The sequence below is a fragment of the Conger conger genome, chromosome 16 (genome assembly GCF_963514075.1).
Source record: "Conger conger chromosome 16, fConCon1.1, whole genome shotgun sequence".
NCBI classification, from domain to species: domain Eukaryota; kingdom Metazoa; phylum Chordata; class Actinopteri; order Anguilliformes; family Congridae; genus Conger; species Conger conger.
This window is the reverse complement of record NC_083775.1, coordinates 40,037,997-40,061,070: the sequence shown is the minus strand read 5'-3', so window position 1 is coordinate 40,061,070 and position 23,074 is coordinate 40,037,997. Positions and strand designations below refer to the sequence as shown.

Here is a 23,074-nt window from a genome sequence, read left to right as displayed (position 1 = left end):
GCATTGATGCAGTAATTCCTGCAAAGGAGCCCCAACCAAGTATTGAGTGGATAAATGAACACTTCATAAGCGAGCTGTAAGCTGTAACCATCAAGATTAAAACAAAAAAGGGCTTGAAATATTTCACTTTATTGAATCTAGAATATGAAAGTTCGACTTTTTGAATAAAATTACAGGAAAAAATGAACTTTTCCACAATATTCAAATTTTTTTAGATGCACCTGAATATTTTGTCTCCTGGTTGGGATTGGGCAACAGAGATGGATAAAGAGGCCCCACATTCCTGGCCTGCAGTCTACAGTGTCTCTGTCTCTTGAAGATTTCGAGAATTTAGTGTAAGTTTCAAGTTGTATGATTGTACAATGAGCACATATGTATGCAGCAAAATACAGAGAGGTCCTTGAAGAACTTCTCCTTGGCCCAGCCAAAGCCCAGACTGAAACCCCACAGAACAGTAGAACTGTGGAGAGACCTGAAGATGGCAGTTCAGGCGCTTCCCAGGCAGTTCAGGCGCTCTGGTTCAGAATGGCGCCTTTAAGGGGCCTTGTTTACACGTTGGTTGGACATGAAATTCACAGGTGTTATGACTCGGAACCGGACAAGCATGTAGCCAACCGGCAACGGAGATCAAGTCTCCTCCCAGGATCACCTTCAGAAATAACACAGGAAAAATAACAAAGCAAAATAACAAACAGTGTCCCGTTGGAACGAAGCAATCCATCTGGAAACAATACCTTTAGAGGTAATACCAGAGGCACAGTCAGGGTGGGTGAACAGGGTCGAGCACGAGTGAGGCACTGGGGTGAACAGATCAAAAAGGGCTGCGCAGGAATCAGAGTCGTAAGGGAGGCAAGGGTCAAAATCCAATCAGCAAACAAATCAAAGGTCGTAACAACAGGAAAACGCTTTCAGACAAAACGTTATTTAGAAGAGGTGCTATAAATGCAATCCTGTAGTTGGTTTTCTTTTGTCTCACCTGGTTTTCTTTCACCCGCCAGATTTATTTGTGGAATAAAATACAGCACAAAATCCATGAGAATGCAACAATTCAATACAACAGGCTACGAGGCCTTTTGTTACTTTCAAAGAAAACCAAAGCATACTATTTAATGTTTGGGTGAAGTACAACTTAATTAAAATAAGTGGTAATAAAGTGCATTAGGTTAAATACTGTGCCACTGAAAACAATTGTGGTGGTGGAGAAGCATAAATTATCAACCAAAAGTATGTAATGTCCTCACCATAACAACCCAACAAGATCTTAGCCGTCAATATGTAGCCAATAAACTTTTACTGTGCCTTGGAAAGTAGGAGCAATCTCCACCAATCACAGAGCAAAACATTTAATGCAATTCAGAATATTCCAGGGCGGTGACTGTCTGCATCATATGACCTTTAAAGCAAAAACAGAGATGGAAACGGAGCTCAACTAACACAGCTGATGAAAGAGCACAATAAGACCTTGTCCAGTCCAGTGTCTAATCATTTATTCACCACTTCACTCATCTTTTTAAGAAATTCAAGTATTTGTCGGAAAAACAAAAGCCAAAACTTATTTTTGAATGGCAACACAAAATATCAAAGACATTATTATTCATTATCAGAATCATGTTCATTATAACACAAATATTACATTTTTAATAAGAAAAAAATGCCCATCACATCTAAGATTTTCTACAGTTCCACCCACTCCAGGACTTCAGTTTGTACATCTCTCCTATCCCCTCATTGTACCCTTTCATTCTCACACGCACGCACAATAAGAGAAAAATAACAATCCTACAAAACGACACACATCCATCTCTTCAACTCAGACTCTGACTTCCAAACACAGAATATCAAAATGGTACAAAAAAAGGTCACAATCCACAGACACAAAATCTAAAAAACAGAAAAATAAAATAAAATAAAATAAAAATACAAAAAATAAAATTAAACTAAAATAATTCAAACTGGATCACTATTCACCCAAGGGTTCATAGGTCAGAACTTCCATTGCACTGCAGTCGAATAGATTTATTTTTTGCTCCATAAATAAACATGCAGAAACATTTGCAAAACATTCTTGATCACGGTGCATCTTTCCTGCCCAAGGCGACCGGTCTTGCAGCCATTTTCTCGCCGTCTAAATACAGGCTTCTGCAGATCCAGAGCTGATCACTTCAAGTCCTACATTGAACTTTGTGTTCTTTACAAATAAACAAACAAACATAATTCAGGTACCCGCACGCCAAGCCTGGTTCTAATTCTGAGATGGGTGACCTCACCTCTCAAGTCCCTATGATAAAGCACAAGAGCAGCAATCTCCACAGCGTCCCCCTCATCCGACTCCCGCGCTCCTCTCTCTCCCCCTCTGCGAACGCGAGGGGTGCAGGGAGCAGAAAGACGAGTGAATACCAGTAAAATCTAATAAGGTTACAGTACAGTGTAGTTCAGTAGACTAGAATGGTATCGTCACAGTACAGTACATAATTGTACGGTTTTATACACAGGCCAGTCTGTTATTTTATTTTTTTGATCCCTTGCGTTTTGAGGTATTGAAATATAATTCACAGCGGTTGTACACTGTACGTTGCCCTTCCCCACACACCCGTACACAGCACGTGCAAGCAAGTGCATGCGACTGTGGACAGCTGTTCAAGCCCAGTTCAATACACTTTAGGTCGGTAAAACATCGAATGCAACACAACACATCAGGTCTTGTGTTCGAGGACTTCTCACCGAAGTGAAACTATGTTTCAGAAATATTATAAGTACGGTCAGAATCAAACTTAGAATCAAGTCCGTGAACTGAAATCATTCACGAACACCAGACGATGAAAGAACCCCGATCAAATACAACCAACTGCCATAAAGAAGTGTCATTTTACAATTCGGGTTATTGTGGTGAGGGGACCAGAGTAACGTGCCCTACACCTCTGCTCCTTGCCCATAGCCGTGTTTCCACCATGCCGATTTCACCATGCTGCATTTTCTCGAGTGGTCTACCGTAAACCAACCTGGGAAGACAGCAAAATGTCCGATCCCAGCCAAAACACTCATTTTGTCCCGTTTTCGGAAAAGCTGTTTATCACGTGTAAAATAATATCTTCAGTAATAGCCACAGAGCCGCTTTCAGAAAAGCGTCGAAATTACGATGAAACCGATTCGTCTTGGCGAATTTACAGAAACGCAATAAAACGCGTGAGCTAGTGAGTAAAAGCATCAGTCTGGCTTGCGACCTCCTGGTTTTGTAGCCAGAGTCAACACAAGCTGAACTCTAAAAAGCGTAGGGGTCCTCGCCGAAATGGCGCACATACGGGTCGGGGAAACACGGCTTCTGAACGCGGGTTCCATCTTCCATTGAAACCCTACTAACCTACAGCTGGATCCCCCAATCGGACAGGGCAGGTGTGCAGGTCGCAGCGGTGCAGGTGTGCAGGTAGCAGCGGTGCCCGGATGCAGACCTGATGAGTGTGCAGCATTGGTTTCGTGCCCTAAACCTGGGCCGTTAACAGCAGTAAGGTTTCCGGTACTAAACTGCCACCATGAGACACTACAGCGCAGTGCAATATACTTATATATGGTGCAATATACTGCTCTATATTATAGTGCAATGTATTGTTATGTAACTGAGTATACTGCTTAATACAATTTTGGAATAGCACACAGTGGGACTTAGAGCTGCGGACCATACTTGTGTAGAGCCGTCCGGAGCAGGACACTGCGCTGCCACACGTAGTACGGGTCAGTGAGTCCTATTGCAGCTGGCTTCAGTAAAATATTAACATAAAAGGGTGAAACCTTCACTAGATTCCCCCTTCTCATAGACCATATTTATCAGTAGTTATTCTTTCTTTCTTTTTTTAAGTTCTGTTATTCACTTCCCTAACATTTGGAGCTTAAGTTTCAGCAGCATGTTCAAATTTTTTTTTTTTGTGCCCTTGTACCTCCCCCCCCTTGATCGTGAGGTTAGCATGTCATTTCCACCACATAATTTCCTGTCAGACATTTTACAGGTGATCCCAGTTTTGAAATTACTCCACTTCGCGGTTCAGTATCCTCCCGTTTTGAACCTGGTTGTCTGTTTTCCCCAGCAGCCTTCCCCTACTTCATCTCTCCTCTTTCCGAGACACTTTGGAGGAATGCCAAGCAGTGGACCTGGGGGAGAAGAGTGCCCGTGAGAACAGGGTTACAAATGCAAACGCAGCCTTCACCCCATCCAAATGCAGCCTCCACCCCATCCAAATGCAGCCTCCACCCCATCCAAATGCAGCCTCCACCCCATCCAAATGCAGCCTCCACCCCACCCAAATGCAGCCTCCACCCCATCCAAATGCAGCCTCCACCCCATCCAAATGCAGCCTCCACCCCATCCAAATGCAGCCTCCACCCCATCCAAATGCAGCCTCCACCCCATCCAAATGCAGCCTCAGCCCATCCAAATGCAGCCTCCACCCCATCCAAATGCAGCCTTCACCCCATCCAAATGCAGCCTCCACCCCATCCAAATGCAGCCTCAGCCCATACCCCCCTCCAGCCCACCTGATGAAGGTCTTGAAGGCGGCGCTCTGCGGGTTGATGCACAGTGGCACGCGTTTGCCCTGCTGGTGCTCCGTGATGAAGCGGTGAATGAGTTCTGAGAGGGAGGGGGAGACTCATTACTACAGCACATTCAGACACCGTGACCTTAACGGGGAGACACGGGGAGACACGGGGAGACACGGGGAGACACGGGGAGACACGGGGAGACACGGGGAGACACGGGGAGGGCCAGCCAATATGACGACGCCATCAGATTATACCAACGATTCACAGCTACCACAATGGGAATGGGTCTACTGAGACCAGCCTGCAGAAAGGGGGGTGAGGGAATAATATGGCATTTAAAATTGAAATTAGTTTCTTATAACAAGCAAATGTTTCGATAGAGGTTTTAAAGTTACCCGCCAATTCCAGCAAATCGGTTTTCATAGCTAGTATCCGCCAAAAAGTAGTTTGGTAGGTAGCTACTATTCGGCGGCGATACACCGAATGCTAGTTAGGTAGCAATGAACTGCTATCAGTGTGTATCATGTGCTAACTTGAAATCACCTACAGAAACATAATGCAACATGAAGTCTGGTTTTGCAGCTGACTGCAAACCAAGCGTTGTCTTTATTGTGTTTCTGTAGTCAGTGCAGATATGTTGTGTGCAACAGCACCGCATGTTGGGACAGCGCCAGAATCCACCATTTCAAATGTTTCCAGAACGTGAATGAAGTGTTTCTATTTGCTGATACTGCAAATTCACTGCAAGAACAACGTCATTTACTGGGCCCTCGCCCGGTCTGGAATGGAGGTGATTTCCCATTAGAGAAGGGCGGGAGATGAAAAGGCGGATGGGAAGGGGGCTTGATAGGGGCGAGACAGTGAAAGAGCGGGGGAGAAAGGAGGGAGGGAGGCACGGCGGAGGCACACACCTTTGCCCTGCCACACTGACAGCAGGCTCTGCTCGTAGCTGTGGCTGAAGGGGCACTCGGCCGGAGGCTCAAAGTCGCGGGTGTACACCCGCCCGCTGGACACGGAGTAGCAGCACTGGCACATGCAGGTGTGGTAGCGCAGCCGGCCCTCCTCCAGGTACGGGTGCGAGAGAGCATCGCTCCCAGAGATCCTCTTCACCTGCCGGGACCGCCCAAATACTGTTACTGACACACACCGTCACTGACACACACACTGTTACCAACCCACACCGTCACTGACACACACACTGTTACTAACCCACACCGTCACTGACACACACACCGTTACTGACCCACACCATCACTGACCCACACACTGTTACTAACCCACACCGTCACTGACACACACACCATCACTGACCCACACACTGTTACTGACCCACACATGGTTGCACACACACACACACACACACACACACACACACACACACACGGTAATTGACAGCGTTGTCAGCATTAGCGCTCCCACAAGCTCCTGGTTGTCATACTTACGGGATCAAAGACCAGCATCCGGCACAGCAGGTGCACAGCTTCGTGAGTGGCCCCGTCAGACAGCATGTACAGAACAGACAGCGAGGGCTGGGGAGAGACACGCTTTCTCACATAAACAGCTCTGCATACACACCCGAGAGCAACAGCGCTTACACACAAACAGCTCTGCACACACACCCCAGAGCAACAGCGCTTACACACAAACAGCTCTGCACACACACCCCAGAGCAACAGCGCTTACACACAAACAGCTCTGCACACACACCCCAGAGCAACAGCGCTTACACACAAACAGCTCTGCACACACACCCCAGAGCAACAGCGCTTACACACAAACAGCTCTGCACACACACCCCAGAGCAACAGCGCTTACACACAAACAGCTCTGCACACACACCCCAGGGCAACAGCGCTTACACACAAACAGCTCTGCACACACACCTCAGAGCAACAGCGCTTACACACAAACAGCTCTGCACACACACCCCAGAGCAACAGCGCTTACACACAAACAGCTCTGCACACACACCTCAGAGCAACAGCGCTTACACACAAACAGCTCTGCACACACACCCCAGAGCAACAGCGCTTACACACAAACAGCTCTGCACACACACCCCAGAGCAACAGCGCTTACACACATAAACAGCTATGCACACACACCCCAGGGCAACAGTGCTTACACACACAAACAGCTCTGCACACACACCTCAGAGCAACAGCGCTTACACACAAACAGCTCTGCACACACACCCCAGGGCAACAGCGCTTACACAAAAGGTCATCCACAATGGCAATCATTTTACTACAAAATAAGTCAATATGGAAGTGAGGCCATTTTTTCTTAATTTGCCAAATTAACTTTAAAGTTTTTTTTATTTTTTTATTTTATTTTGTTATACGTTAAAGTGAAAAACATCCTTACAGCACAGTTGTTCTTAAGAGTTTTCGATTTGTTCATCATCACGACAGAAAAACAGAACATTAAAATGTAATTACACAAGGCAAAATGTGTGTAGTGCAAAGCCAGGTCTGAAGATTTTGACGTTTTGAGTGCTTCACTCATTTCATTTGGACTGTATGTTTTGCTTGTTACACCAGCTTGCTAACGGCATTATTAAGCCTGATTTATACAACCCACAAGTGGCGTGAGACCACATTATACATCGGTGAAGGTTGGCTTTATCCAGTTATGTGGTCTCTATGGTAACAAGATGCCAAACAATGACGTTTACATTTTTGAAAATAAGGTGGAGCCTGGCGTGACAATGAATTTCAGTGTTCCATCCGGCTGTCCAATCAACGCTGCGTGACGAGGTTTGACACGCGACATGAAATTCTACAGGGGTGGCATATGGTGGAAAGGCCAGAAATGCGTCGTTTTCGTCACATGAAAGAGGGTCGGGGGATGAGTATAGATCAGGCTTTACACTGACAGACCCTTTTAAAATGAACAAACAAAGGAGCACGAGCAGTACCGGTTTGTGGGGGCCCCTCAGGATGTGTGCGCGGGCGCCCTCGCAGGCCGAGGCCATGGCAGAGAGAGATGGGGTCCCCAGCAGGTCTGTGATGAGGTCCAGCTGGAGGAGCACAGAGAGAGCGAGGCCTCAAAGCAAGCACGTGCACGAGACGTGCACGAGACGCGCACGAGACACACTCATCAAACACACTGCGTTTCCATTACCTTTGCGGATATGAAACACACCTCAGAGGCAGCTCAAAGTCATGGCAGATTAACATTCACTTGAGCAGCGTCGACCTCCCGTATCTATGACCCGCCTGCAGCTCACCTGGGGGATCCTGTGTGTGTTTCTGTGACCAGGTTCCAATGTCCCAGATGAACTACGTGAACAACATGAATGCAACCAAACCTCCGGGGAGCTAAGTTGGGCCGTACCTGCTGGATGGAGTTAACAGGGCTTTATCTGGGCCGTACCTGCTGGATGGGGTTAACAGGGCTTTATCTGGGCCGTACCTGCTGGAAGGGGTTAACAGGGCTTTATCAGGGCTGTACCTCCTGGATGAAATTAACAGGGCTTTATCTGGGCCGTACCTGCTGGAAGGGGTTAACAGTGCTTTATCAGGGCTGTACCTGCTGGATGGGGTTAACAGGGCTTTATCTGGGCCGTACCTGCTGGAAGGGGTTAACAGGGCTTTATCTGGGCCGTACCTGCTGGATGGGGCTTTATCTGGGTGGTACCTGCTGGATGGGGCTTTATCTGGGCGGTACCTGCTGGATGGGGCTTTATCTGGGCCGTACCTGCTGGATGGGGCTTTATCTGGGCGGTACCTGCTGGATGGGGCTTTATCTGGGCCGTACCTGCTGGATGGAGTTAACAGGGCTTCATCTGGGCTGTACCTGCTGGATGGGGCTTTATCTGGGCGGTACCTGCTGGATGGGGCTTTATCTGGGCGGTACCTGCTGGATGGGGCTTTATCTGGGCCGTACCTGCTGGATGGGGCTTTATCTGGGCCGTACCTGCTGGATGGGGCTTTATCTGGGCGGTACCTGCTGGATGGGGCTTTATCTGGGCCGTACCTGCTGGATGGAGTTAACAGGGCTTCATCTGGGCTGTACCTGCTGGATGGGGCTTTATCTGGGCCGTACCTGCTGGATGGGGCTTTATCTGGGCCGTACCTGCTGGATGGGGTTAACAGGGCTTTATCTGGGCTGTACCTGCTGGATGGGGTTAACAGGGCTTTTTCTGGGCCGTACCTGCTGGATGGGGTTAACAGGGCTTCATCTGGGCCGTACCTGCTGGATGGGGTTAACAGGGCTTTATCTGGGCCGTACCTGCTGGATGGGGTTAACAGGGCTTCATCTGGGCCGTACCTGCTGGATGGGGTTAACAGGGCTTTATCTGGGCCGTACCTGCTGGATGGGGCTTTATCTGGGCGGTACCTGCTGGATGGGGCTTTATCTGGGCCGTACCTGCTGGATGGGGTTAACAGGGCTTTATCAGGGCTGTACCTGCTGGATGGAATTAACGGGGCTTTATCTGGGCCGTACCTGCTGGATGGGGTTAACAGGGCTTTATCTGGGCCGTACCTGCTGGATGGGGTTAACGGGGCTTTATCTGGGCTGTACCTGCTGGATGGGGTTAACAGGGCTTCATCTGGGCTGTACCTGCTGGATGGGGTTAACAGGGCTTTATCTGGGCGGTACCTGCTGGATGGGGCTTTATCTGGGCTGTACCTGCTGGATGGGGTTAACAGGGCTTTATCTGGGCTGTACCTGCTGGATGGGGTTAACAGGGCTTTATCTGGGCTGTACCTGCTGGATGGGGTTAACAGGGCTTTATCTGGGCTGTACCTGCTGGATGGGGTTAACAGGGCTTTATCTGGGCTGTACCTGCTGGATGGGGTTAACAGGGCTTTATCTGGGCTGTACCTGCTGGATGGGGTTAACAGGGCTTTATCTGGGCGGTACCTGCTGGATGGGGTTAACAGGGCTTTATCTGGGCCGTACCTGCTGGATGGGGTTAACGGGGCTTTATCTGGGCTGTACCTGCTGGATGGGGTTAACAGGGCTTCATCTGGGCTGTACCTGCTGGATGGGGTTAACAGGGCTTCATCTGGGCTGTACCTGCTGGATGGGGCTCTGCGCCTGGAACAGAATCCTGCGGCCCAGCAGCTCAGCGAAGATGCAGCCCACAGACCACACGTCGATGGCCGAGCCGTAGTGGCGGCTGCCCATCAGAACCTCGGGGGCGCGGTAGTACTGGGTCACCACCTCCTGGGTCATATGGCGAGAGGGGTCTGGCTCCTCCACCCGGGCCAGCCCAAAATCGCAGATCTGGAAGCGGTGGATGAAACGCCCCGTTAACCAAAAACAAGGTACGCTCCGGTCCCACAGCGTGGGCAGAGACAATGACATCAATGAAAGCTTGAGGCGTTGAGAAGTATTCCTGCAATCCGATTGGTTTTGGAAGTTTTAACCAGTGTTAGGTTAGCAAGGGCATTGGCTGAGGTGGTCCCCAGGCATAGCGCCGTACCTGACGAGCAAGGCTATGCCAACACCGCCAGAAACAGATGTAAGGTGTACGGTTTCCAATGGTAACGGAGGAACGATGGGGGAAAAAAACAAAAAAACAAACAGAGATTCAAATCCTTAACCCTTTAACTGGCACCGCAAGGCAGTAGGGCCCTACCGCTCAGCAGCACAGACAGTACAGGGTTACCATGGAAACCCCCTTGGGTTTAATGTGAATGCACTGAGGCCCTGCTTACATATATGTCGGCCAATAGAGAATCTCCCAGTGAGGCCATGTCACACACTTCGCCAAATACGGAAACCTCCCGACGGACTTCCCAACATAATTAGTAGAAGAACGCTTGTCCACCTCCACCATTTTATTAATTCCTATACGTGACTGTGCTGATGCTGGGCTTCCAACCAGCCAGGGTGTTAGTGTATTTAGCAGCCTTTTTAAGGACCTGTCCCAGTTACTGATAATTTTAGAGCAAGTTCTTCTCCTCGGACTGGCAGGAGGAGCGTCCCTGAGCAGACTCCCAAACGCAGACACCTGACAGCATGCCGCCTGACCAGCCCAATCACAGTCTGGCTCAGGGTGACCGTCACCAGCAAGGCCCTGTCAGAGACCTCGGCCACACGCCACCTAGAAGCCGTCTATAAACCTCTCCAGCCTCCAACCCTGGCCCCGGAGAGCTACCGGGTCTGCTGGTTTTTGTTTTCACCTTAAAATCAACACCCTGTTGAGACCCAGGTAACCATGTAAGGTGTGTTCACTGTGCAATCAACCGCTCTGATTAAGTGAAGAGTCACAGTGAAAACCAGCAGACCCTGCTCTCCAGGACCAGGGCTGGAGAAGGCTGCTCTGCAGACGTCGGCGGTGGGCATGGTGGATAAACGTCCATAAACCTCTGCAGACCAGCCCTGAGCCCCCAAATAGCACATGAGGTTAACAACTCCCTAGTGGGGAGAAAAACCCTTAAACAATAGCGAGAAAGAAAACTTCCAGATGGGAAGAAATCTTGGGAGGAACCCGGCAATAGGGGGATGCCCATCCTCCGCTGGCCTATAGGTTGAGATGGTAAGAGGCAAACAAATATTAAACTAGCAGGTAAAGAAACATGGATGGATGCAGTGCGCAGTTCAGAGGGGAGGGTACTGTGTCAACACACAACAGCGCCCCCTCTGACCACATGAGGGACTGCAGCCAGCCCATATAGCGGGTCACAGTGGCAGCTCGGTCAGGCACGCTCAGGACATGGAGAGGAACACTGATCCCAGAACAGCACCCCAGCTCTGAGATGCTTCACCGGCCCTGATTGGTCAGAACAGCTCACAGTGATGATACTGGCCTACATATACATTTCAGGAAAGGACAGAAACAGGAAAAGCAGAGTCACACTTCCTCTGTGGCACAGCTGAGTAACCGGGGCACGAGGTTGGCCCTTCAGACGCCAGGCAGGGAACCAGAGGCTTAACGTTACAAAACAATGGGGAAAGGGGAAAATCTCGCTTTTTCCATCAACAAGACGATATCCGAGAAGCCCTTCCAGCTCCCGAGTGCTGGATCTTCAGCCACACTGAAAGCGCTCGCCCGGTGGGGCCGCGGTTTCTGCGCTCTCTCTTCCTCCAGCAGCCAGGTCAGGCCTGGGAACGTCTTAACCAGTCACAAGACTTAGAACAAGCACTTATACTTGTCGCTAAACCGTTCTAAACACAAACACTAGGACTGTCTTGGGGCATGGCTACACACCACGAGACAGCGGTACAAGGCTCCACTCTTCTTATCGAAATTCACTCAGAGCGTCATAGCAACCACTAGATTCAAAATGAATACAGTAGAGAAACGGGCAGAGCAAGGGGGGAGGTACAGTGTGCAGGTGCAGGTGCAGGGGCCAGGGGCCAGGGGGAGGCACAGTGTGCAGGGGCCAGGGGGAGGCACAGTGTGCAGGGGCCAGGGGCCAGGGGGAGGCACAGTGTGCAGGGGCCAGGGGGAGGCAGTGTGGAGGTGGAGGGGCCAGGGGGAGGCACTGTGGAGGTGGAGGGGCCAGGGGGAGATATAGTACCTTCAGCAGGCAGTTGCTGTTGACGAGGAGGTTCCCTGGCTTAATGTCTCTGTGCAGAATGCCAGCAGAGTGCAGGTACTTCAGCCCTGTAAAACATGTTACACAAGAAAGTTTTACGGAGATGTGAATAATTATACACAGTTATATAGTACTCTGGGTAAGTGACAACCTTTATTTTAATTTTTGGGAGGTCTGCCCCTTTAAACAGGCTCCTTTCGCAGAGTGCTTTAATCTCCACTTTATTTCAGGGAAATAAAAATAAAAGAAAAAGAAAAAGAAAAAGAAAAAGAAAAAGAAAAAGAAAAAAGAATCAGACATTCTGCCCACACAATGCAGCTTGGTGTTCAGAGGGTTTCCAAATCAAGCAATAACAAATGTCCCGAGGGGGTGGGAATTAATTAGTTTTTCCAAGTCTCACTCTGGGTATCATGGCTACAGGAGACCAGTCTATTCATTTCACAGTGCAGCTCCAAGTTGTAATAAGGGTTTCCAAAATTACCATTGCAAAACCACTCACTAAAATATAAAGGTAGCACACATTTGGTCCAATTATCAGTGACAACACAGCGAGCGCACTGCTCCTCTGCATTAAACCAGCCCACCACACAGCCCCCCACACAGCCCACCACACAGCCCACCACACAGCCCACCACACAGCCCCCCACACAGCCCGCCACACAGCCCGCCACACAGCCCACCACACAGCCCCCCACACAGCCCCCCACACAGCCCACCACACAGCCCCCCACACAGCCCACCACACAGCCCCCCACACAGCCCCCCACACAGCCCACCACACAGCCCCCCACACAGCCCCCCCCACACAGCCCGCCACACAGCCCACCACACAGCCCCCCACACAGCCCGCCACACAGCCCGCCACACAGCCCGCCACACAGCCCGCCACACAGCCCGCCACACAGCCCCCCACACAGCCCGCCACACAGCCCGCCACACAGCCCGCCACACAGTGATCACTCTCCCTTTCTTACCTCTGAGGATCTGGTACAGAAAGACCTTGATGTGGTCGGTAGTGAGGGGCTGAGGAGACACGATTACTTTGTGGAGGTCGCTCTGCATCAGCTCCGTGATCACATATCTGTATGAGCCAGGTTAAAGGAAACAGTGGAAACAAAATGGCAGCGGCTCAAAGTGGTGCACGCTCGCTGCCGTCATGCACCTCAGCTACAAGGCCATAGGTTGCCCAAAGCATGACATCATAATGCGAGTGACCGCCCCTGCCAAATACACTAATCTGGAGCTTGAATGTGAGAATCAGAGGGAACATTTCATTGAAGGAATAGCATATAACAGCATATGACTTAATAGGATGAATCCAACGTAAGAGACAGGGGTACAAGCTCATGAACAACAACAGCTTGCAAAAGATAGACTAGAGAGAGCACACAATGCCGTAAGGATACATCTCTTCGAAGCAGTCGATCTGCGGTGGCTGCAGGATGTCCAGGGCAGACAGCACCTATCAGAGCACAGGAGAGAGCTCAGGACCCCGGGGCCCAACACAACAGACCCTCCCCATGGGGGGACCCTGTACCCACCCAGCCGACGCCAGAAACAGAGAGCATAAGGAATGGGGGGGAAATACCCTTCAATTAATTTACACACAACCCCACATGACAGATAAACAAGGATGGTGGCGGCAGCAACGTGCCCGCCACCTACCCAACCTCAACGCTCACATTGTCATGTTTGAAGAAGCACAGCATTCGAAGTTCCCTGAAGACCCTCTTGCAGGAGACCAGGTTCTGGAAGACATTGGGCATCTTCTTCAAAGCCACCTTCCTTCCATCTCTGGGATCTGTCACAGACCTGGGGGGGGGGGGGGGGGTGTACGTGGTGACATAAGATCAGCGATGTAGCAGCAGTATGCCATCTTACAAACACATAGCACACGTCGAAGCTAACATTAGAAATTCGACCTTTTGTTGACATTAAATGTGTAGGTCAGTCTGCAAAAAATCTCAGCTACTTCTTAAGTGGTTAAAAATATGTGTTTATGCTACAAATAAGTGGTTTACAACAGGTGTTTACAACTATCCTGCAAGCTAGCGACGCGCTATGTCGGTGATCCAATTTACTGGATTTGCAAATACCAAAATATATAACACTAACAGCTCAACGTTGACTAACAACCATATATAACTAAACCAACCAGTGCGATAACTAGTCACAGGTAACGTTACACATGGACATGACCATGAAGATAGACCTTAATGCAAATAAATTCAGCAAATTTATTTCATTCAGCTCTGATATGAATGCGCCATTTCAGCAAATAAAGACTCACCAAACCACACCAAAAGCTCCATAGCCAATTGGCCGATCAGGTTCCATTTCCGCGGGACTCGGTACCTCGCTGGCGGGGTTGCTATGGGGCTGTGGAACCGCAGCTCCCCCGCCGGTGCTTCCACCAAGCGCAGACGGGTGGCGGGGGGTTCCTGCCGGTGCTGTAGGCCCACTCGAGTTCGGTGTGGCACCGAGGCCGGTGGAGGTGGCGCCAGCAGAAGTGTTTACACCGAAATACTTATGGCCTATCTCAGATCCTGGAAAAACGTTACCGCACACAGACTGCCTACTCGCACTGTGGAATGCCATTTCACCGGGATTTTTGCTAAACGGATGAGCGGTATAGCCAGCTAGCTATATAGCCAGCTAGCTAGATTAACGTAACGTTTCTGTACATTTGCGAGCTAAACATTTAGCTAGCAGTTCATGCTCATCGCAAAAATGTAAACAATAGACCGTCCCAATATTACACCGCTAACGATATGTTAACGTTAGCACATCTATCTTACTTGTTGAGGTAGCGAAAGTAACGTGCATATAAAACAAGTCATCAGTACAAAAATAAATGACCAGAAAATCTAAAATAGTTCCAACTAGCCACCGTCTTCTTGGAGCCCCCAGCTTGTTCAATCTAACGTTTAGCTAGTAGCTAGCATGTTGGTCGGCTAGTTATATACGAAGAAGCAAATAGCGCAACTCATCGAAGTGTTTAAAATAAAGCAGTTTAACTAACTTAAATAAATAAAAAGCATAACGCTAAAGGCGTCAGTTAGTCAACTGAATTAAACACTACCGATCCAGTGAACATCGGTAATCGGGAACAAAGTAATGCCAAGCGTAGCCTCCGTGCTTAAACGGTCCATCGCATTGTTTTATTTTCCCGGCGTCCAGTGGGTTATTTGCCGCTAGCTATACTACTGCTAGCAAAGTTAACCGCTTTAAAAACAATATGGCAACTAAAGCTGCAAACTACAACAAACTAGTTGTTATCCAAAATGTGAAAAGCCACCTAAGGCATAGCTAACTTCAGGTAAATTAAACGTTGCTAGCTAGCCAAAACTGCGTAAAATACGACTGAATGTTTAGCTTGCTAACTGGTAGGTTGATATTGTTGCCATGTTCAAACCCAGCGAGCTCAGCTAACTAGGCTACAATTGTTACCATTTCTTCTGACCTATATTTTTACAATAATTCCCAGTTTAGACAAAGTAGCAAGCGAACAGTGCCTCAAAAATGTAAAAAAATCCAAAATTACGCTGCCTCAGACGTGTTTACACCGCGACAAACTGAAACTGTAGCAACCGATGCAGATGGCCACATCCGATAAAATTTAGAACAAAGATTATGCAGTCGGACACAGCTGGTTACCTAAACGGAAAATACGCCAGATACAATGCACCTAGGTGAAGTATTCCGTTGCTTGACGCAATTTTTAATTCCGCTATGTTTTATCCGGTTAGTCTTTCTCGCACTCACAAATCAGCTGTTTGGGAAAGGAAGAGATAGTACGCTATGAGAAAGGATGCAAGAGGAGGAGTTGGGGGATGGAGAGAAAAATAATAGAGGGGGAGTGGGGGAGGGGTGGACCGCCGGTGTAAACAATGGGTGTTGAAGCGCGGCTCAGTGTATTGTTCGCCGGGTCCGAGTGTTCCTACGTGGAACGCTCCATTTCCTGTGGCCCGAATCGGACATAGGCCTTCTTCAAAAAATTAAGTCTTGCGAAAATATGAGGTATCGAAGCTCAATTTCTGTTGCACAATCGATCTTTTTTTTTTTAAAGGCCGAATACGTTCGTCGTTCTCCAGAACCCGTACTCAGAAGTTGGCCGAAACATTTTCATAGTCCACATGCACGGTTTTGAATCGAATGTGCACCCATTCTAAGAAGGTACATAGTACTTTATGTTTAAATAGACTCTGGTACACACGTCCCGATGTAAGTAAATGCAATTATTATTGATGAACTTGTTTATATGTACAGAAATTAACACAGCATATTACAGCGACATAACCACATGGTTAACCAAGCTCGTAACGCATACAGTTAGGACCACACACCTATACTATATAAATATTACATGGTTTACTTTTCAACTCAATTAAACTTTGTCAAAATGACAAATTAACATCAATGATCATAGGAAGCATCAAACAATACCATTTTCAATATATATATTCACAGATAGGACTGAAAAATGTACAAATATAAATATATATGCATCCCATCATTATTCTCAATTAACCCATACCATAGTTCAGGGGAAACTGTACAATATAACATTTTAGTAAGGCATTAAGACGTGTTGTTGCACAACAGGTTCCTGATGGAGAGGTGGTTTTTAATATAGTTTAATATGGAGATAAAGACAGAACTTTTTTCTGTTAGATGAATACACTGAAATCATTGCTCCTTCTCACAGCTTATACCAGTACAACCACTGTGTCAGAGGAATTCCTTGCACTTATAAAAACAAAATCTTTAGACCTGAAACTGATCAAGCATCTTATTCAAAGGGACAATGGGCATCTAAACACTCAACCCACTGATGGAATATTGTGTAACATGAAATTAATTAGATTAATTAGAATATTATAAAATATAAAATACTAATATACTTGTTCTGTGGACTGTTCATTAACCAAACAATAGTGGCATCTCTCCAGAAGGAACCGGTTCCTTTCAAGAAGACATCCTAACACTATGGTTACGTATCACTTCGGGGGTTCCATTTGACACTGATCGGGGTTAGGCAGTGTGGTTGTTGATGCATTCAAACAAATTCCACCCTTCCCATCTCTTTAATTACAAACAAAATTTGGCCCAGGAAGGCGGGGTCAGTAATGTGGCAATTATCCAATCATGGAACCCCATTTCCTGCAGATGACAGAGTAGACAAACTGCTGGACAACAGCTGAGAGAGTCACATGGTCACCATGGCAACAACTGCACCTAAGGGTCACCACACCACTGAAGCAAGAGAAGATTCATTCACAGAAACCCTTGCACAAAACAAATATACATTAAAATGTATTAAAATAAACTGAAGATTAATTGAATTAAAATATTATCAAGATATTGCATTACTTCATGATATATGCCTCTTTCAGATACGGCAATGAATTTCGAAGAAGACACTGCATTATTTACATTTCATTTAGCAGTTGCTTTTTATCCAAAGCCACGTACAAAAGTGCATATCATCATAGAACAAACAGAACAGGTCATAATCAAACTCAAATGTCCATGTAAACTACAATGTGTTACAGTACTTCAAATGTATTTCATTTGCGTGAGGGGAAAATGCACAAATAGGTTGCTGACTTTCCCCTGATCTGATGCCCTGCACACCCCTCCCTCCAGGTCTCCCCCTTCCCTCCCTTTCCCACTGTTAGCTGTGGGACTGTGGAGCTATCCCGGAGCAGTCCGAAACCAGCAGGCCTTCCCCAGCGCTGGACGCCATGTTGGTGAGGGAGACAGCGCTGGACGCCATGTTGGTGAGGGAGATAGCGCTGGACGCCATGTTGGTGAGGGAGACAGCGCTGGACACCATGTTGGGGAGGGAGACAGCGCTGGACACCATGTTGGGGAGGGAGACAGCGCTGGACGCCATGTTGGTGAGGGAGACAGCGCTGGACACCATGTTGGGGAGGGAGACAGCGCTGGACGCCATGTTGGTGAGGGAGACAGCGCTGGACACCATGTTGGGGAGGGAGACGGAGCTCTCACTGGAGGCCGAGGTGGAGGTGGAGGTGCTGCTGACGGGGCTGGGGGTGCCCTGGGGGGTTGTGTGGGTGCCCTGGGGGGTTGTGTGCGTGCCCATGTGTCCTTGCAGCTGGGTGGGAGTTTTGCAGTGCACACCGCACAGTTGGCACAGCAAGACCCCTCCGGCCCCCGTCCCCCCAAACCCCCCTCTCTGGCCCCCGCTGTCTTTCCACTCCTGGCTGTGGTGCTTCTGAGCATGGACACGCAGGTAGGTGAGCGTGGTAAAGCCTGGAGAGACGGGCAGACAACGAAATGAGAGCCACACCCAAAACCTAAAGGCTGGCCTGAAATACAGCACACCTGTAGTTCAAACTGGATGCTGTAGTGACAATTATGCAACACTTTACGGATTCTTGAAATGCTAGTGTTCTGGGTCTGTCGCTCAGTATGAGCAGCGTGGATCAGGCCTGGGCCAGTGGCTGCAGGGGCCGCCCGAGGGACATATTGGAGTGAGCAGGAGGACGCATCCCTTGGCGGAGTGAGCGTTGCAGGCACCTGTGGCGAGTTCACTGCGCACACGCATGATTACAACATGCTCTTCCGGGCCAGCAGCAGGCCCACGCCGAGCTCACAAACTCATTCCAAATCCGGGTAGGACTGGAGATGCCCATTTGAAAAAAAGAAGCATTCAAGCGCAAACAGCTCATAGATTCACTGACTGAACACCGTCATGACTTCACCCTGTACTTCATACTGTATGCCCAATAGACATAGACAGCTCAGAGATTGAAGGACGTCAACAGAAACAGTCAATCACTGCGTTTAAAAGGAATGACTAAAGAAAGCTGAAGAGTGCACTCACTGCGATTGCAGAGGTGGCAGGCGTGGTGTTGTGATTGGTTGTGAACCCTCATGTGATCCGTGATGTAGGCGGCTGACAGCAGCTTCCCGCAGATGTGACACGGCACCTTCTCCTCATGCCGGATCATGTGGGCACGCAGGCGATCCCGAGTGGCGAACGCGGACGCACACGTCTGCACGGGGTCGAGAAGCAGCACAGCGAACTCACACACTCACACACTGAAATCACCTTCACATGCCCACACTCACACACTGAAATCACCTTCACATGCCCACACTCACACCACTGAAATCACCTTCACATGCCCACACTCACACCACTGAAATCACCTTCACATGCCCACACTCACACACTGAAATCACCTTCACATGCCCACACTCACACCACTGAAATCACCTTCATACACCCACACTCACAAACTGAAATCACCTTCACATGCCCACACTCACACCACTGAAATCACCTTCACACACCCACACTCACACCACTGAAATCACCTTCACATGCCCACACTCACAAACTGAAATCACCTTCACATGCCCACACTCACACCACTGAAATCACCTTCACATACCCACACTCACAAACTGAAATCACCTTCACATGCCCACACACCACTGAAATCACCTTCACACACCCACACACCACTGAAATCACCTTCACATACCCACACTCACACACTGAAATCACCTTCACACACCCACACACCACTGAAATCACCTTCACATACCCACACTCACACCACTGAAATCACCTCCATATACCCACACTCACACCACTGAAATCACCTCCATATACCCACACTCACACACTGAAATCACCTTCACATGCCCACACTCACACCACTGAAATCACCTTCACATGCCCACACTCACACACTGAAATCACCTTCACACACCCACACTCACACCACTGAAATCACCTTCACACACCCACACACCACTGAAATCACCTTCACATACCCACACACCACTGAAATCACCTTCACATACCGACACTCACACCACTGAAATCACCTTCACACACCCACACACCACTGAAATCACCTTCACATACCCACACTCACACACTGAAATCACCTTCACACACCCACACACCACTGAAATCACCTTCACATACCCACACTCACACCACTGAAATCACCTCCATATACCCACACTCACACCACTGAAATCACCTTCACATACCCACACACCACTGAAATCACCTTCACATACCCACACTCACACACTGAAATCACCTTCACATACCCACACTCACACCACTGAAATCACCTTCACATACCCACACTCACACCACTGAAATCACCTTCACACACCCACACTCACACACTGAAATCACCTTCACACACCCACACTCACACCACAGAAATCACCTTCACATACCCACACACCACTGAAATCACCTTCACATACCCACACTCACACCACTGAAATCACCTTCACATACCAACACTCACACACTGAAATCACCTTCACACACCCACACACCACTGAAATCACCTTCACATACCCACACTCACACCACTGAAATCACCTCCATATACCCACACTCACACCACTGAAATCACCTCCATATACCCACACTCACACTGAAATCACCTTCACATACCCACACACCACTGAAATCACCTTCACATACCCACACTCACACACTGAAATCACCTTCACATACCCACACTCACACCACTGAAATCACCTTCACATACCCACACTCACACCACTGAAATCACCTTCACACACCCACACTCACACACTGAAATCACCTTCACACACCCACACTCACACCACTGAAATCACCTTCACATGCCCACACTCACACCACAGAAATCACCTTCATATATTCACCCCCAAGCAGAAAACCATCATGCTCTTCAGACTACACATGAAAGGCAATATATTTAGTATAAAAACTTCAAAATAAAAGTACAGGGACCCCCATTAAAACATCACCAGGTTGTACCTCTGCATGGAAGTAGAGAAATTGATCAGAAAGGAGAAGGTTGACAGTACCTTTCAGTACCAAAGGGGGCGACGCACACCCAAAGCACAGGCGAACGGAAGTTGAGTGGTGGGAAGACGTGTACAGAGAAACAGGAAGAGATGGATGGACAGAGGGACAGTGAGATGGAGAAATGAATATGCAAGTAGAGGATAATGAGGGATCCTGAGGCTCGATATATTGTGAGAAATTACCTCGCACTTGAAAGGTCTCTCAGTGGAGTGGACCTGTCGGACATGGCTGTTGAGATGGTCGGGCCTGAAAGAGAGGTTGTTCGAACAGTGCTGTGACTGTCAGTGAGAGAAGAGGGAGGGGAGAGGTCAAGTGTTCATTAACACTCATTCATCAACACTCCCATTGGCTGCCAAATACCACACAGTTGTTTTGACCCCCTGCAAGGGCATTAGAGTCATTAGGGCTGTTAGCATTTAACTTACACTATAGGTCTAATAATTTAATCTTTGATTAAAAAAAATAACCCTCAGGCCACAAATACATAGATGAAGCACTATTTAAATTTAGTAACTAAGAATATAAATGTAGTAAATAAGAATATAAATTTAGTCATTGTGATTTGCGTAACTCTAGACTCCCATTGAGTAACTCTGACTCCCGTTGAGTAACTCTGACTCCCTATTTAGTAACTCTGACTCCCGTTGAGTAACTCTAAACTCCCGTTGAGTAACTGACTCCGGTTGAGCCGTTGAGTAACTCAGACTCCCACAGAGTAACTCTGACTCGCATTGAGTAACTCTGACTCCCTGTTGAGTAACTCTGACTCCCGTTGAGTAACTCTGACTCCCGTTGAGTAACTCTAGACTCCCGTTGAGTAACTCTAGACTCCCATTGAGTAACTCTAGACTCCCGTTGAGTAACTCTAGACTCCCGTTGAGTGACTCTGACTCCCGTTGAGTGACTCTGACTCCCGTTGAGTAACTCTGACTCCCGTTGAGTAACTCTAGACTCCCGTTGAGTGACTCTGACTCCCGTTGAGTAACTCTGACTCCCGTTGAGTAACTCTAGACTTGCGTTGAGTAACTCTGACTTCCGTTGAGTAACTGACTCCGGTTGAGCCGTTGAGTAACTCAGACTCCCACAGAGTAACTCTGACTCGCATTTAGTAACTCTGACTCCCTTTGGAGTAACTCTAGACTCCCATTGAGTAACTCTAGACTCCCATTGAGTAACTCTAGACTCCCGTTGAGTGACTCTGACTCCCGTTGAGTAACTCTGACTCCCGTTGAGTAACTCTAGACTTGCGTTGAGTAACTCTGACTTCCGTTGAGTAACTGACTCCGGTTGAGCCGTTGAGTAACTCAGACTCCCACAGAGTAACTCTGACTCGCATTTAGTAACTCTGACTCCCTTTGGAGTAACTCTGACTCCCGTTGAGTAACTCTAGACTCCCGTTGAGTAACTCCAGACTCCCGTTGAGTAACTCTAGACTCCCATTGAGTAACTCTAGACTCCCGTTGAGTAACTCTGACTCCCGTTGAGTAACTCTGACTCCCGTTGAGTAACTCTGACTCCCGTTGAGTAACTCTGACTCCCGTTGAGTAACTCTGACCCGTTGAGTAACTCTGACTCCCGTTGAGCAACTCTGACTCCCGTTGAGCAACTCTGACTCCCGTTGAGCAACTCTGACTCCCGTTGAGTTACTGTGACCCTTGTTGAGTAACTCTGACTCCCGTTGAGTAACTCTAGACTCTCGTTGAGTAACTGACTCCGGTTGAGCCGTTGAGTAACTCAGACTCCCACAGAGTAACTCTGACCCCCGTTGAGCCGTTGACTTACTCTGACTCCCGCTGAGTAACTCTGACTCCCGCTGAGTAACTCTAGACTCCCGTTGAGTAACTCTGACTCGTGTTGAGTAACTCTAGACTCCCGTTGAGCCGTTGACTTAGTCTGACTCCCGCTGAGTAACTCTGACTCCCGCTGAGTAACTCTAGACTCCCGTTGAGTAACTCTAGACTCCCGTTGAGTAACTCTGACTCATGTTGAGTAACTCTAGACTCCCGTTGAGTAACTCTGACTCGTGTTGAGTAACTCTGACTCGTGTTGAGTAACTGTGACCTGACTCCCTATTGAGTAACTCTGACTCCCGTTGAGTAACTCGTGACTCCCGCCGAGTAACTCTGACTCCCGTCGAGTAACTCTGACTCCCGTTGAGTAACTCTGACTCCCGTTGAGT

The 23,074-nt window shown here is 48.4% G+C and overlaps 2 protein-coding genes across 2 annotated transcripts in view; both read right to left on the bottom strand.

Annotated features, from left to right (window-relative positions):
* Positions 1 to 1,327: 1,327 nt before the first annotated feature.
* nlk1 (nemo-like kinase, type 1) lies at positions 1,328 to 15,804 on the bottom strand. Its single transcript, XM_061225302.1, has 11 exons — positions 14,320 to 15,804; positions 13,712 to 13,841; positions 13,436 to 13,491; positions 13,004 to 13,110; positions 12,012 to 12,097; positions 9,559 to 9,768; positions 7,451 to 7,552; positions 5,973 to 6,059; positions 5,442 to 5,640; positions 4,525 to 4,618; positions 1,328 to 4,140 (listed from the first exon to the last, which is right to left on the bottom strand). Exons 1-11 carry the CDS (start codon positions 14,625 to 14,627, stop codon positions 4,092 to 4,094), a joined length of 1,428 nt encoding a protein of 475 aa, XP_061081286.1. The 5' UTR covers positions 14,628 to 15,804; the 3' UTR covers positions 1,328 to 4,091.
* A 444-nt stretch (positions 15,805 to 16,248) lies between these two features.
* LOC133115397 (myc-associated zinc finger protein-like) overlaps positions 16,249 to 23,074 on the bottom strand; it is a 14,712-nt gene continuing 7,886 nt past the window's right edge. Inside the window, exons 5-7 of the mRNA XM_061225291.1 lie at positions 21,078 to 21,141; positions 18,883 to 19,054; positions 16,249 to 18,308 (exon numbers count right to left, since the gene is read on the bottom strand). Of these exons, the coding sequence (XP_061081275.1) occupies positions 17,707 to 18,308; positions 18,883 to 19,054; positions 21,078 to 21,141 (838 nt within the window). The 3' untranslated portion in view covers positions 16,249 to 17,706. The remainder of the gene's footprint in view (positions 18,309 to 18,882; positions 19,055 to 21,077; positions 21,142 to 23,074) is intronic.